Source organism: Macaca fascicularis, chromosome 9, assembly GCF_037993035.2.
Source record: "Macaca fascicularis isolate 582-1 chromosome 9, T2T-MFA8v1.1".
Lineage (NCBI taxonomy): Eukaryota > Metazoa > Chordata > Mammalia > Primates > Cercopithecidae > Macaca > Macaca fascicularis.
Window position 1 is genome coordinate 94,403,199 of NC_088383.1, and position 17,140 is coordinate 94,420,338.

The following is a 17,140-nucleotide window of genomic DNA, read 5'->3' on the forward strand; positions in this document are numbered from 1 at the left end:
CTCAAACTCAGAGCTACTGACATTTTGGACAAGATATTTCTTTGTTTTAGGGAGCTGTCCTGTGCATTGTAGGATGGTGAACAGCATCCCTGAACCCTACCCACTAAGATGACAGGAGCAAACCCAGTTGTGACCACAAAAAATGTCTCCAGGCATTGCCAATGAGATGAGAATGCATAAGTGACAAGGCTAAGAGAGGTTATGTAAACTTGCCTGGGACCACACAGCTAGAAAGTGATCTAGAATTTGATCCCAGGTAGTCTGATTTTTATTAGAACTTAGTTCTTACATAGTACACTAATTTAAATTCTCCCATAAAATAACATTTAACCTTAAGACTTCAGTTCAGATCCCCAGGCCGATGACTTTCAAATCTAAATCCGTATCCTTGAACTCTCCAGACACATACTGTCATCATTTTTCTCAGTGTCATATGTATATCTCACCTACACCTTAAACTCAACCTAACCATAACTGCATTAACCAGCTTTCATTCAGACTTGTTAGGTTTTCTGTCTTTCTAATGGCATTGTCACCTACCAATAATTCAGGCTAGAAATTTTGATGTCGTCTCTGACCCTTCCCTTTTACCCAAGTCCACCCAGTCTGCCTTTGCAATCTCTCTTGAATTTGTTCCTCTTTTTCCTTTCTACTTCCACTGCCTTATTCAGGTTATTGACATTCTTATTTCAGAAGCATCCTCTGTTTTACTGCCTTTGATCTCTCCTACCCTACTCTTTCCCCAAACACAACCATGCTTTACAGTTGCCACTTACTTTGTTGGTATAAAAGCAACAGACTAAAAAGAGTATAATTGACAGAGCATGGTCTTAGTGCAGACAGTCCTGGAATTCCAATACAGTTCTGTAATTCTGACCAAGTCACTGGGCCTTTCTGATCATTAATTTCTCTCTGAAACTTTTTCTGTTTTCTGTTCCTACAGGGCTATTGTGGGGATTAGCTGACATGAGTGTATTAAAATAAAAACATCATATTTAGATGCTGAGAAAATTTATAAATTAGCTTGTATGAACTCTTCCTTTCTTTTCCACCACTGACCACAATCTATATCATCTATAACTGGGCTCTTCTCAAGTCATAATGTTTTATTCCTCTTTAAGTTATTACTTGAATAATTTCCATTTTTCTTTAGTCTACCCTTTCTTTTCAGGTAGCTAGGTGACCTTTACTATTCACTTTTGACATTTCAGAGAAAGTTCGTTTGAGCTCATTTCTACCCCCAATTTTCTGAAGTCTTAGATTTGTTAATTCTTTTCCAGAACAAAGAAGCAATCACTAAAGAATGAACAATCTTCCAGATTCTGTCAATAACAAAGTTCTATGTCTCAACTGCAAGAAAAGAACAAATGTCAAACTAACTCTTCTAGGACGGTGATACATCCAATGCCTTGGGCTGATTTGCCCCAGTCATGTTGTTCCAACCAAAAACTTAAGCTGGCAAGGGTGCAGTGGAACAGATGTTCTCATATATTGTCACTGGAGAGTAAACTGTATAATGATTCTAGAAAATAATTTAAAAAATACATATCCTTTGAATAAGTAATTCTAGTACTGTATATTTCTAAAATACGGATAAAGTTTAACACAGAGAATTCCTTACAAAATAAAAAAATTAAAATGAGCTTAAATGCTCAAACACAGTCAAGAAACTATAACAAAGAAACTCAATTATACATGAGGTGTTTTTATTAACATGGTAAATTGCTAATGCAATGTGGTAAAGTAATGTGCTAGAACAGGCTTTGAAAATAGAATTATATTCAAATACCATTACTTACAAGATGTATGTTTTGCAACATGACAGTTTGGCTATCTGAAGCTTAATTTACCTTTGAAATGGAGGAAAAAAAGAATTCCTTGCAAGTTTGCTGTGAGAGAAATTAATGACTATTTATCTATAGTAGATCTAGCATCTATCTGTATATATTAATATCTCTATCTCTGTGTATGTGATTTATTAATGCTGCCCCAGAATGTAGGCAAAGCAGGAGAAAAATATCTAGGCAGAATTATCTCACTATTTAAGGACATATGAAATTATCAACTGTAATTCCCTTTGAATGGCAGGATTGTATTTATATGTCTCTATGCTTTCCAATCTTTCTAAAACAAACAGTTATTACATTTGTAATCATATAACCTAGACTATATTAGAAAGATAAAAAAAGGGAGAAGATTTAAAGTGAACCCTATGGGAATAATGCAAAATAATTAAATAAAATATGTTATTCAGCCCAAGTGGGTTTCTTGTTTAGATGACAAGGTACTATCTCCAGTGCAGCTAGGAGGACAACACCCTTCTTGCCTATTAAAGGCAAATCATGATTTGCCTTTCCTAGTCTGGCTTTCCATTTAAAACTAATTCAATTATATGACCGTAGCAAAGCAATGGCTAATACAATCATTGTACTTTATGCAAAGAAGTAAATTATAAAAAGTCCTCCTTTGTAAACAAAGCTCTCTGGAAATGAAGTTTCACTGTTATTGTGGCTGATGCTAATCCAATTCATACATCTATGCTATGAGTTTCAAAACGAGTACCAACTGCTAGACATATTGAAAAGAAAAGAAAAGTCTTAGATCTTTATGACCCAGCTGGGCCTGTAATAACTGTCTCATCAGGGAAGTGTGAATACGAAAGTAAGCAAAACCATTTAACTCTACCAAAAAAGTGCTGTGGATGTCTAAAGCAGAATTCCATTCTCAAACTTCATGACTATACAGTGAATTTTTAAACTGATTGCTAAGGTTCTCTCAGAAGTAAATCCTGGTTTCCTCCCCTCCCTGCTTTACCTCTGGAACACAAGAAGCATTATAACGTCTCCTCAAATAAACAGCCAAATGTTGTACATAAAAAAGGTAAAGAGATTTTCAAATATAAAATTTCAATTATCTTTTTAATTGAAGAAATTAAGATGGATATTTATGATTTAGAAACTGAAATGTTTTGTATTTTCTTATTCACTCATACAACTTGTTTGTGAGTTTCAAAGACATTGCGAATTTCTAAATAACAAGTTTTATAGCATCCAATGGACAAAAATGCCAGCCTTAGAAATATAGTAAGGTTGCAAGCATTTACCAGAAAAATGAATTATTTATTCATTGGTGCAAAACAAAATAATAACTGTAATTAACATAATCAAAGCTGTGATTATTATATTTTTAAAATGATTATGAACTCCAACATCAATTTTCATTCATCATCTGATTGTAAAAAGTAAAACAAAACAAAACCCACATTTCTAACTGCCAATGGACATCTGCTGACTATCTGCATACCACGTCGGCAGCCTGAACTTAACATATCCGTAACTGAATCAGCCAGTTACTTCCATCGCAACCTGCTCTATCTTGATCTATTCTTTATCTAGTATATACATCTATTGTTTGTTTTTTATTTATTAAATACATCCAAGTCTCCTAAGCTAGAAACTCTTCCCTTTCATCCCTCACATTTAATTATTCATAAAAATCTACTTCAGACCAAAGTTTATTTATTCTTATTTTTATTTTTATGTCTTGAGCCAGAGTCTGCTCTGTGGCCCAGGGTGGAGTACAGGGATGCGATCTCAGCTCACTGCAACCTCCACCTCCTGGGTTCAAGCAATTCTCCTGCCACAGCCTCCCAAGTAGCTGGGACTACAGGTGTGTGCCACCATGCTAGGCTAAGGCTAATTTTTGTATTTTTGGTGGAGACAGTGTTTTACCATGTTGGCCAGGCTGGTCTCGAACTCCTGACATCAAGTGATCCACCCGCCTCGGCCTCCCAAAGTGCTGGAATTACAGGCATGAGCCACTGTGCCCAGCCCTTGACTAAAGTTTAGGCTCTTAAGCTCTAATGAACATTCTTTAGGACTACTGCAGCAGTATCTTAAAAGTCTGCCTGTTTGAGTTCCTACCCATTGTAATTAATCTCCTACTCTCTTCCTTTGAAAACACATACAAAATACAGTTCCAATGGTTCTGTTGGTTGCTTATTGCCCCCAAAATAAATCTAGATTATTTCAGTTTGAGATACTAGGATATTTATTTACTATCTATCCCCATCTCTTCTTTCCAAACACATCTTCCAGCTTTCCACCTAATTATCCAGTTCCTTGTCCCATAAATCCTCTGTTATTGCCACACTGCCCTTATTACAGTATAAAAGTCTTTCTAAATTCCTTGTCTTCCATACAAGTCCTTCCTTCAGCAGTAGCTGTCCTTACCCTTCCTTCCTCGCTTGTAATATACCTACTCAAACTTAACGACTTGGCTCTCATGTTATTCTGTCCAGGAAGTTCTGGGATGCTACCGGCCAAACATATTCCTCCATCCTCAATGTTCCCCAAGTATTTTGTTGTTACCCGAACTGCAGTTTCTCATGCTGATTTTTGAATGCATCTGTTTGGACCAAGAGTTAATCCAAAGAAGGAGAAGCCTTTGCTATTCACCTTTATATCTCCGGATCCCAGAATAGGATTTGGTGTGGAATCTGTATTGATAATTGATTTATTGCCTCTCAGTCCCAAATTTACTCTTTCATCTGCTCTGTAAAAGTGGATCGGGTTGACTGGCACTGAAACTTTGTCGGCAGAGGGCATCGGAGAGATACTTCAAGGACAAAAGGTTCGGCTTCCTGGTTCCAGTGTTCTTGGTAGGCTCTTGAGGTTTCTCTCATGTCTGGGATACTACAGTACCTGGCAGCCAGCAGCTTCCCCAGTGGACTTCCCCTCAGGTGGTTTTATACCTCCCTTTACAGAGCTTTCCTGCACCCTACAGTGCAGATTTCTGGTACAAGTTCTATTGGCTTGGCATCACAGAGACTTCACTGCCATCCAGTAAGAAATGACTACATCCTTCCTAATAGGGGGTGATTTTCACCCCACAGGGGACATTTGGCAGTGCTTGCTCAGGGCATGCATTTGAATGTCACACTGGAGAGGTGAGGGATAGTAGTACTTAGTGGGTAGAGGTCAGGATGCTGTCAAACATCCTACATTGCACATGACAGCCCCCCGCCCCAACAAAAAACAACCATCTGACCCCAAATGTCAATAGTGGTGTGCTTCAGGAACCCTGCTCTATAACAAGGTCTAGCTCTCAACCTCAGCAGGGTGGAGTGGGGAAGGGTGGGGGGGGGGCAAGAAGGGAGGTGTCTTCACTGGGTGCTCTCTCACAGTAGTGTTAGTGAATACTCTTTATATCTGCTATTTCTATATTTTCTAAAGCTTCCTGTGCTTTTTACTAGGTAATCCCTTAATATTCCAGTCCCCTATTATAGTTACTAATTTTTTATCATAACACTTTGCTGCTCAAATTACTACATGCTGATTAGATTCAGATTAAATGGCATCATTTATTCATTCATTTCAATAGATAGTGGGTGCTTATTATATTTCCGGATACTGTGCTAATTGTGGATGCAGCAGTGAACCAAATAAACATAGTCCTGTCCTCCTTAAGCTTATAGTTTGTAAGTCAATATAGATAAAGAAGTGTTGTAAATGTATGGTATGGAAATAAAAAGACAGTACAATGAAAATCAACAGGCGAGTCACAGTTGTTACGGGATATGATGGGAGTGAGCTAGTAAGGGCCCATATGTTTTTAATGAAATAAATTTATTAGCTGAATTGATAAAATTGTCCTGTAAATTCTGTAATTCCAGTTGTTCAGTCAGGATGATGGAGATGTGACTCGTGAGGTTCTTATCCATTTGAAGAGTCATTTGGAACTCAAATATTTTACCACTGATCGATCTGTCTATTTATGTATTGAGAGATATCTATATAGATCCATATATCTACGTATATTTAGAACTAGAATTAGATTAAGATTTAATTCAATGAAAATATTTTAGTTCAATTCATAAGCCATCAATTCCTCTTTTTCAGATGGACTTTTTTGACAATATCATGATTTATTCATTTTCATGACTCTAAGATTCTTGAGGGAAACTGTTTTTAGACATCCCTATATATCATAGCACTGAGCCTAGAGCATAAAACTCACCTGATACTCTCAGTATGTGCTTATTGAATTAATAAATGTATGAGTTTTCTGTCTTAGTCATTTACAGAATAATGTGGGGCATGTGAAAAAGCACTGAAACAGATGTCATGAGGCCTGTGCTGTAATCCCGCCCTTGACATTAAAGAGCTTGGACAATCTTTACTCCCTCTGGGACTCAAATTCCCCATTTTTAAACTAAAGGATTCGGAAGAGAGGTTTTTTAAATTCTCATTATTTTCTAAAATCCTGAGATATAATGAATGCATTATAATATAAGAATGTGAATACCCAATCTGTACTGATTAATCTTACTAAACAGTGTGATTTGAGTATACCTGACATTTCTGGACCTCAAATTCTTCATCTGTAAAATAAGCTTATTTATAAAAGGGGTTAGACAACTATGGTCCTTGGGAGAAATGGCAGAGTTGAGTTTTCATGCCAGAGACTGTTTGGCCCACAAAGCTGAAAATATTTATTGTTTGGCCTGTTCTAGAAAATGCTTGGTAAGCCCTGGTTTGTAGGTTCCCTTTTACTTCTCCTTCTTAAATCTCTTCTATGACTTTCAGACTTATCCACTTACCATATAAAATTTTTAACAATAATTTTTTAAGTGTGTTAAATTTTGATTAATGGCTTACCAGCATATTAAAAATTGAGATTGGACTTCTTTTACTTTGAGCAGAGTCAAAAGGTTACTAATGAGGACCTTTGTAAGTTTGTGGCTTAACAGATTATTGCTGGAAATTATCCATATAACAGAGATGGAAATAAGCATATAATATTCAAATATTTGCCTTTAAAACCCCAAATACTAGATGTCTGGATGGTTCACATATGGCAGATAACCAGTAAGCTCTGATTGGGCAGATGAACCAACAGTCTGGGCATCCCAGTCAGTGATGCTGTATATCATTGTTATAAGGACTTGCAATAGGATGAATGTCTAATACCATTTTAAAGCCAAGCAAACATGTGAGGAGTTGTCTCAACTGTCTCTTTCCATGACTTTAAACCACAAATGTTGTCTCAGGGTATACTCCTTTTCCAATGAGAATATACTTATTTTGTTGTTAGATCATGCTTGTTCAGGGCATGCTGTAATTCAACTCACATCATTAAATTGAACCAAGATAATGTCACTCTTCCTTCTAAACCTCTGGATTTTATCTTTCCTGCTTAATACATATTTTTTGAAAAACACACCAGTCAGTAACAGCTCTGTAAAAAAAGACAAGTTCAAATAATTGCAGCTGACACCATTCTAACAAGGCACATTTGTTTTCCTGTGATCATCCTGCCAATATCCTCACATCACCCTAGATTTTATTCTGGAAAATGAACCAAAATAAAATCCACTTAGGCTGGAGGAAAGGCTGAGGCTGTGAAATATTTTAAGTTTATCATCCTATTAGTTAAGCAATGTGACAACAGGCGATGTGACATGTGGAGTTCATACAGTCCTATCATGTGGACACAGAGTGATAAGCTATACGAGAAGAAGAATACAGGTGACCTAGGTGGGCAAATCACCATTGGGTGCATGTTTCTTCCTGAGACTTCACTCTGGTGAACTTAGAGTGGTGCCTGCAAGGGTTTGCTGTCCCAAAATCTCCCCTCTACTGTCCCTCTTCTCTCCCCCAATGGCACCTGACATTCTAAAATATTCTTTTGGATTTTCACAATTTTTCATTGCTCAGAGGTATGTTATAATGCTAATAACTATTGCAGAGAACCATTTTAATCTCTAGTTAGCTATTACTAAATTGATGCAAAGCCTGAAGCAAACTTCTAGAGAATGCAAGAGTAGAATTAAGAGGTGCAGGAATCAACAATAAAAAGAGGTGTGTGCATGGGGAGTGGAGTGGGAGGGGGATACAATGGAAAAGAGTTACAGAAGATGTGTACAGAAGAGTAAAGTGAATAAATTGAGGGAATGGAGTAAAGAGTGCCAGTGTTTGGAAGACAAACAGATAGATGGCATCAGGAGGAGCAGCACTGGAAGACACCACGGGCAGTGCTGATCAGACGCTTCAAATCAGTTCTTTTTACGTATTTGCTTTATTTTAAACAGCGGAGTACAGGATGGAGAAAAACTGGAGCAGGACAACTATGGATAGCCCTTCACTTTCCAATATTGTTTAAGTCAGGGGTCAAGAAACTATGGCCAACAGGCCAAATTCTGTCAGCTGCTTATTTTTGGTATGGCCATGAGATAAGAATGATTTTTACATGTTTTAATGATGAGAACAGAATCAAATGCTGAATAATACTTCCTGACATAAGAAAATGATATAAATTCAAATGTCAATGTCCCTAAATAAAGCTTTATTGAAACACATCTGTCCTCATTCATTTACATATCATCTTTGGTTGCTTTTGCACAGCAAAGACAGAGTTGAGTAGCTGAAACAAAGGTAATTTGTCCCATGAGCCTAAAACATTTACTCTCTGGCTCTTTACAGAAAAAGTTTGCCAACCCCTTGTTTGAGTCATATAGTTCTATAATAGCTTCATGGCTGAAGATCCCACTCAGAAGATAAAACTCCCGCACTTAATACAACCTACCAGGCAGTTCAGTGATCATCCATTCTTCCTTGAGTACGCACTTTGGTGAGCCTTACCCCCCAGACCCAAGTTGCTTATCAGAAACACCTATAACACCCTCCCTAAGAAGAGTTACATAAATACTATTTTCTCCACTTATTTCTATCCCGTTTGGCACTCTGGGTTCCAATGGTCATGCAGGTTCCTGCATGGCTGGTTCACTGCGTGATCTTCCTAACCTAGAGCATGGATTCAGTATTTCTGTTTCTTTGCCCCTGGAACTTGGAGTTGAATATCTGAATAAATGTGGTAACAGGTAATGGAGGAAGACACAAACTCACCATAAGCAATAAGGTTTGGAGAAGATTCAGATAGATAGGAGCATCAGACATCTCATCCTTGGGGACTGATGCTGTTGTGGCTAAAGTTACAAATGCGTTCTTAACAGAGGCTACACGTGGAAGGCAGTGAGGCTTTCCTACTAGCACTGGTAAGGGAACAAAAAAACATTCTAATTCAGACACCAATTTGTTTCTAATTCAGCTGGTTCTATATACTCAGTTTTCAAACCTATTTTGAATTTGTGTCTTGTTCACCTATTATCCCAGTACCTGACACAGTAATCAGCCATTCCTTCTTATCTTTCTCTATGAATAAATATAAAAATTGCCTAGTCCAGCTCTAATGCCATATGTATTAAAACATACCCAGTTTTAATACTTAGGCACCAGTCTGGGTGCCAAGGAATAGTCTTTAGTTTGCTGACTCCAGTGATGTTTTTCTCTGTGTCTAATCTTCCTCAGTAATCTATTTGCTACTCTATTATTACGGACCTTGGGATCAACCTTGGTCTTATGAGTTGCTCCCCAATTATGGCAAGAGCCTTGGTACATTTTTAAATATATGGCATATGACTATGTCAGGTGACTATAGTTTTGGGAGGTCAAAAACTTGAACATGGTAACCCAGTCTTCCCTGATATCTAGAGATATCTCAGTTTCAGAGACTGCTACTTGCAATGCCATACAATCTTATGCTTGACATTTCCTTCTAATTTCATCATTTTTATGCTCTATCACATTGCATTTGCTCTGGACTAGTTCTTGGTTTCTACTTCCTAGACTGTCCCAATAAAAAAAAAATTGCCCCCATAGTATAAGAAAACATCACAGAGTGTCACTGATGGTAGGGACATCATCAGACATATATGCTATATAAATCATTTCATTCTTAGTGTCTTCTAGGGTCCCATGAGGGCCTCAAGAATCACCTGGAGTGATTCTGAGGGAAAGAATGAAGACCACTGGATCCTTTAGGAGTCTTACTCCCATGACAGCCAAAAAAGTTCCTCTGTTTTCTTTCTAATTGATTTCATTTAAACAATGGGCCTGGTAAAGCAAAAGTATGAAAAGAATTGGTAATATGATATTATATTTTAGCTTGACATTATCAGAGGTGAAAGGGAAGATAATTAGTGGCCAGTAGGGCCCAGGAACTGACCAACAAAAATGGACGATGGTCCTGGTTTTTGCCAGATGTCACCTCCTTACTTGCTGGATTAAAGAAGGATCTAGAATGTCCTAGGAGTAGAGGGCAATCAGACAACTGGGGCAGCAGAGGACTGGGAGAGACATGCAGGGATCTCAGACCAGTGCTATTTACCATCCAGCATGAAAATGTTTCAATTTTCATGACCAGTATGGCTGTATCTCAGAGGCTACATAGTGAATCAGGGATAGAGTTAGGACTCTGATAATTTAAGTCTTAATTTTCTGGGGAAAAAATATGTAACTCTTTAAGGTTTACTAATAATTACAAGTTGCTGTCTTTGAACAATTATCAAAATGATCCTCGATGTGTCAAAAAATCAATTATCTTAATAGAACTTTTAGCTTAAACAGCTTCCCATAACAGTGAATAAGCAGACATTGCATAACTGATTACAGAAAGAGAAGTATACAGTCAGTCTTCCGTATTCATGCATTCTGTATCTGTGGATTCAACTAACTGTAGATCAAAAATATTTAGCTCAAAAAGACATTGGTTACATCTTTACTGAACATGCATAGAAATTTTTACTTGTAATTTCCCAAACAATGTAGTATAACAAGTTTTTACATAGCACTTAGTTTTTATTAGGTATTATAAGTAACCTAGATATATTTTATAGTACAGGGAAGACATGCATAGGTTATATGCAAATACTATGTCATTTTATATGAGGGACTTCAGCATCTGTGGATTTTGGTATCTAAAGGGGGTCCTTGAACCGATCCCTCATGAATACTAAGGAATGGCTGAACTTAGTTTTATATTTATTTCTTTTCACAGATTCCAAAATAAGAGGTACCAAAGGTACTTAATTGTTTCTTATATATTTAAGGAATTTATTAATGGATGGTTGTGTTAGACTAATATTCTTTTTATACAATATTCATAAATTTTGACATCACCACAGATACTTATTAAGATATAAGTAAACTACAAGAAACCAATATTCAGAGAATGCCTTTGAGGACACCATGTATCTGTTTATCATCTTCTGGTTTGTCAATGAGCACTTAAAAAAATTCTGACCATGCATGATTAGTTACAATAATGTTCTTTTGCTCTCCCTCTGGAATGATAAAGCATAATCACTGGCTTATGGAACATGGTACCTCGCTTGTAAATTTGTGAAGGAAGCTACTTTTGTTGACAGTGCTAATGTCTGCCATCTGTTTGCATGGGATGAAGCCCTGGTGCTCTTCTAATTGGCCATAAATTAGGTATCAGCAGCAGGCTTTTGACAGGATCCTTCAGTTACAGTTTCATTTTTTAAAAAACAAAGCTGTGAATTCAACATTTGGTCAGAAGCCCAACTTCTCTGCTAAGAGTATACAAATGCACTTTTTCAATTCTTAGACTCAAGCTGATTTTTCTGTATTTGTGCTTAAGGAAGACCTCTCTCAAGGTGTCTTCTCCGTATATAACCCTGAAGATAAACCAACGCCAAGTAGAGAAATACGGCTAAACGCAAGGGAATCCTGTGCCTTCTGTAAGAAGAGGAAGGGCATATTTATTTAGTGCTCACTTCATGTATTGTGTTGTGCATGCACATTTACCTATGTTAAATCATTTGATTTTCAAATCAATTTTACGATTTTGATAATGTTATTCCATTTTGCAGACAGGAAAACTGAGACTCAGAATTTAAGTAATTTACCCATATTCTTGTAAAATGGCACAGTCAAGATTCAAGTATTGAGCTTTGACCACATCCATTCACTTGTTAGTATACACTGTATATGCCTACGTTTGGATAAGGAGAGAAAATTAGGATTAGGGCAAAGCTTCAGTTTCATTCCTCCCCTCACTAGATTTCCTCGCTTTGTACTTTAAAAGAGGCAAGATTAAGTCCATCCAAGTTCCCATAACTATCCTTATCTACAACCCAGCATTTCTCTACAAATTTTCTACCTTGCCTCTTTTTCACTTTTCAGAAACTCAAAAATACATATATATGTGCTCTACAAGAACCTTTCCTCATTTGCCCACAATTTCCTCCCCTGGGGCTCCATTTATCAAATATCCCCTTTAGTATGTCATTCACTCCATCTTCCTGGATACTTGTATACTGTAGGCTCAGTGTTCTCACTTCCTTTTCACCTAGTCACACTTGGTAATCTGGATTCCATTCATAACGCTTTAATAAAACTGTTTTCTCCCAGGTTACTAATCCTATTGCCCTTTTCTCTATCTGCATGCCTCTCAGCTTGTAACACTGTGATTATCTCTTTTCTCATGACATATCCTCTTGCTTTCTGAAGTCTCCTACACTATCTCATTATTCTTCGCTGGTTTTACTTTCCCTGACTAATGCTTAAATGAAAGGATTTCTCCAAATCTAGCCTTGACTCTTTCTTCTCGATTCTTTCACGCAATTCTGTCCTGTCTCATAGCTTCAGCGGCTAACCACATGTAGGCAATTATAAAGTTAATTTTAAGTTAATTCTAACAAAAGTTTCTGTCCCACATTTCCTGTCTCCTACAGGGCATCCATTCTTGAGTGTTCGATATTGTATGTTCAATGCATTACACTCTTAGTGAAATGTCATTGTACCCACCAAACTGATTTTTCTATTTTCCTTTTACATCTTTTCTATTCCAAATATATCCCTAATTTCTCCCTTGCTCTTCACTTTCAGTAAGACATGAAACCTTCTGGTTTTACCTCTTCGTTTCTTATGGGTTCCTCCTACAAATGGTCTTATAATCACCAACTGAATTTAGACTCCTAACCAAATATTTTGTCTCTAACCTCTCCCTCTAATTCGTTTTACACTGAATTCTCAGATTAGTCTATTAAATCCATTATTATAGTGATAACTTTTTGCTGCATAAAATGGTCAGAACTGCCCTTACCCCAACATTCAATTTTCTCAGTGAACCAGTGCCAGCACGCTTGTGAACTTGTTACAACACCTCCTCCAACTACCTTTACACAGTCTCACTTTAGCCAGTGTAAATGGCGGATAGCTTTCCTATGAGTGTTTCTTAAGCTAGTTACCATATTTATATTGCTTTTCCTATACTTCCACATCCACCTAAAAATACCTTTTCTTCCACGAAGATCTTCCTGACTTTTCTCAAAAGTACTCGCTCTCTTTTCTGAATTCCCTTAAAATTTTATTCTGAACTCATTGTTTGCCTTGTATCATGGTTATATTTGTATAGGCCACATCTCTATTAGATGCTAGCTCCTAAAACCAGCATCTGTGCTGCTCCTTTGAATCTTCTTCTAGGACAATGCTTTGCACATAGTAGATTCTCAGTAAAATGTGAGTTGAATAGAAGAGTGAATTGGTAATTATTGTTTTTGGGAACCACACAAAATATAACAATTTCAGAAATACACACGGATATTATCATCAATCTGCAACTGTGTCTCTGCTCTGGTTCTGGCAATCCAGCATAGAAGGACCTCTAAAAGTGAGATTTCTAAATCAAGTAGAATTCCTTTCCATCTGGAGCCCACTGAGCTCGGCGTCCAGCTCCATCATTCTAGGCTGATCATACCTGGCCCCTCGGGTTCATTCTACGTGATCACTCACTGCCTATTCCAGTTATAATGGCTCCACTAAAATGGATGTTTTACAGTCCTTCTTGGGTCAGGTACTTGGCTATTTTGATGAATTTAACCACATACATCACAAGGAAGAAAAGTCCGTTGGACTGCATCCAGAAAGTACATATGCATTTTAACCATGGTCTTGGAGAATCAATAATCTGACATTTGTAGTTTAACTTATAAAGCATCCAGGTAATGAAAAGAGCAAGCCAGAATTGAGAGAAGAAACAGGGATAGACATTATCAGACAAATTTTAATGGCCTTAAATATATGCTGATGTCCAGAACTGATTATTTCTTCAAAATTTCTTCCCTAAATGCTTCTATTATGAAAGTCTAGAGATAGGAGAATAGAGGGGATAACTAAAACCACTCAAAGACAATCCATTTCTTAACAAAAATGGAAGAATAATTCTAAAAATTTACAAAACTAACTAGCATTGGTTGAGTACCTCCTGAGTAAAAGACACTTGGACAAATGCTTTACTCATATGTTCTCATTAATCCTTAAAATACCCCTATGATATTTCATTACCCTGGTATACAAATGAGCTGAGCTGAAGCTCACAGTGGTTAAGTACCTTGTTAAAGATCACAAAGATAGAATGGCAGAGCCAGCCACTTTTAAGAATAATAGGGAATGAGAATCAAATATAGAACTCATTTAAAAATGAAAAGATACAAAACAAGTATTAATAGCTCCATAAAATGGTGTCTAATTCCAAGAACTCGTGTGTGTTGCTGATATGAGTGTGTAATTCACATAATAAAACAATGTACTTACTCTCTGTCAATCACAAGGCAGGTTACAGCTTCTGCAGCAATTACGTTTGCTGTTCTCACATCTTCCCTATATAAAAAAATAGAGACATTCAAATAAAATAATGTTTAATATCAAAGCACAGTGTCCATTGTGATTAATTCAGGAAACAATTTACATTATATAAACGCTTCTGATTTATCCACCTCCAGGCTTAAGCTTTGTTCATGTTTCAAAATTTTTTTTCTGAGGGATCATCTTACCCTTGTCATTAATTATCAAATCCTACAGTTACAATCCAGTAGTTACAATTTTCAAATTTGAAATTTCACTCACACAAGTAGAACAAATTTGATATCATTCCCTTTGGAGAAATTAATAAAATAGTTGGTTAATGATCAAGATAGTAACAAACATAAATACAGAAGAGTTTTTAAAGAATTTGAAGCTATACTTCTAGAAATTGAATATTTTATCCATTTGTATATGAATTTATCATTATATCCTTGAGAACAATTGATCTGTTTAAATCATTTCCTGACTTTAAAGACCCTGTATTTATGTGGCTAATGTTTTGGCAACTTATGGCACATAGCCATTCATCTATATCAGAGGTTATGGCTCTTTAAGAGTATTTGACAAATCTTAAGTCACACTGATAGAAACATGTATATATTGTCTCTTTAGAAGCATTTAATTTGTTACTGCATTCGTATCTATCAACTTCTTAAACCTTTGAAAATCTATCCTGCAATCTTATGTTTGATTCAATAAAGGTGGATTTGATAAATTAATATTCACAATTAATTTTCAGCTAGTTAAAAATTAATATCACTGTCATGGTAACATGGTTAATGGGTACAAAAAAACAGAAAGAATGAATAAGACCTACTATTTGATAGTACAATACGATGACGATAGTCAATAATAACACAATTGTATATTTTTAAATAACTTAAAGAATGTAATTGAATTATTTGTAACTCAAAGGATAAATGCTTGAGGGGGTGAATACCCCATTCTCCACAGTGGGTTTATTTTACATTGCATGCTTGTATCAAAACATCTCCTGTACCCCCTACTACGTACACCTAAGTACACAAAAAAATGTACACCTACTATGTACCCATGAGAATTTTAAAAAATAATTTAAAAATTACAAAACAAGTGATGCTTGAAAATTTACTTTTTTCAAAAATAATAAATTTCTAAGTTAATATAATGATTAATAAGTTTGAAATATATTAAAGAGAAAGGTACATATGAAATAATATAGCCTTAATAATACAGTCTAAAAACCCAAAAACATCACATCTCTAATAACAGACTCTTAAAGCTTTGAGAATAAAGATGCTCACAGTGAATTTTTATACTTTTGAAACGCACTACATTCTGAAATATATTTCCAAACTCTATTTTTCACTGATCTCTTTGTCTCTCACTGTTGCTATACCATGCTGTTTAGATTACTATTGCTTTAAATTAACTATTTGTATTTCATATTTGGCAAAGCAAGTTCTCCCTTACTAAAATCCTTTTTATTTTTTCAGAAATAGCTTGATGATATTCTTAAGCATTTATTATTTTTGAGAAATTCCTTGATGATATTCTTAAGCATTCATTATTTCATATAGACTTTAAAATAATCTTCCACTTCTGAAACACCCACCTTGGGATTTTAGTAAAATTGTATTACATTAATATTTATTCATTGGTATCAAAGCAAGGAGTTTCTGATGATATTAATTTTTCCCTATAAGAACATGGCATGACTTTCTACTTGTTCAGATATAATTTCGTATCTTTAAATACAATTTCATAACTTCTTTCATTTGGGTCCTGATATTTAAAAAAATGTATTCTTATGGGTTTCATATTGTGTTTTCCTTATGAGTAACATTTCTTTTCATTTGTTTCTCACTGGTTGCCCTGTTTTTAAAAAAGTTATCAATTATTGTACATATTTTAATCCGCCCACCATCATACTACGTTATCCTAACTTTAAAGTTTTTGTTATTGTCTCGTTACCTTGCAGTACAATCCTCCCAGTGTTTTCCTCACATTCCCTGCCTTTTGGTCAAACTGGCCTCCCTTTTCTTTTTTTTTTTCTTTTTGAGATGGAGTTTTGCTCTTGTTGGCCAGGCTGGAGTGCAGTGACACTCGGTTCACTGCAACCTTCATTTTCCAGGTTCAAAGTAGCTAGGATTACAGGTGTCCACCACCATGCCCGGCTAAGTTTTGTATTTTTAGCAGAGATGGGGTTACACCATGTTACCAGGCTGGTCTTGAACTCCTGTCCTCAGGGGATCCACCTGCCTCGGCCTCCCAAAGTGCTGAGATTACAGGCGTGAGCCACTGTACCCAGCCACTGGCCTCCTTTTAATACACATCATTGCCCTCCTGCCATGAGTTCTTAACATACTTTCCCTAGGCCTGGGAAGTTCCTCTCTAATTTTTGCTTAGTTCACCCCTTTTTATCTCTTCAATCCCAGTCTACGTACCCCTTCCTCAGGGATGCCATCTTGAATTGGCCAGGTTGGGTTTCCTATGCATCTGTTCTCATAGTGCTACATATCTCTCCATCCAAGCAGGTATCACCATTTGTAATTTATATTAATACGTGTATTTATGTAGTCATTTGCTTAATAACTCTGTCTTCCTTCCACTAAAGCCTATAAGGGCAGGGACCATGACTGGCTTTGCTC

The 17,140-nt window shown here is 36.3% G+C and overlaps 1 protein-coding gene across 3 annotated transcripts in view; it reads right to left on the reverse strand.

Annotated features, from left to right (window-relative positions):
* PRKG1 (protein kinase cGMP-dependent 1) overlaps window positions 1-17,140 on the reverse strand; it is a 1,337,040-nt gene that overhangs the window by 143,998 nt on the left and 1,175,902 nt on the right. For all 3 annotated transcript variants that reach the window (XM_005565848.4, XM_005565847.4, XM_015456924.4), the window contains one exon: window positions 14,460-14,525. In XM_005565848.4, the coding sequence (XP_005565905.1) occupies window positions 14,460-14,525 (66 nt within the window). The remainder of the gene's footprint in view (window positions 1-14,459; window positions 14,526-17,140) is intronic.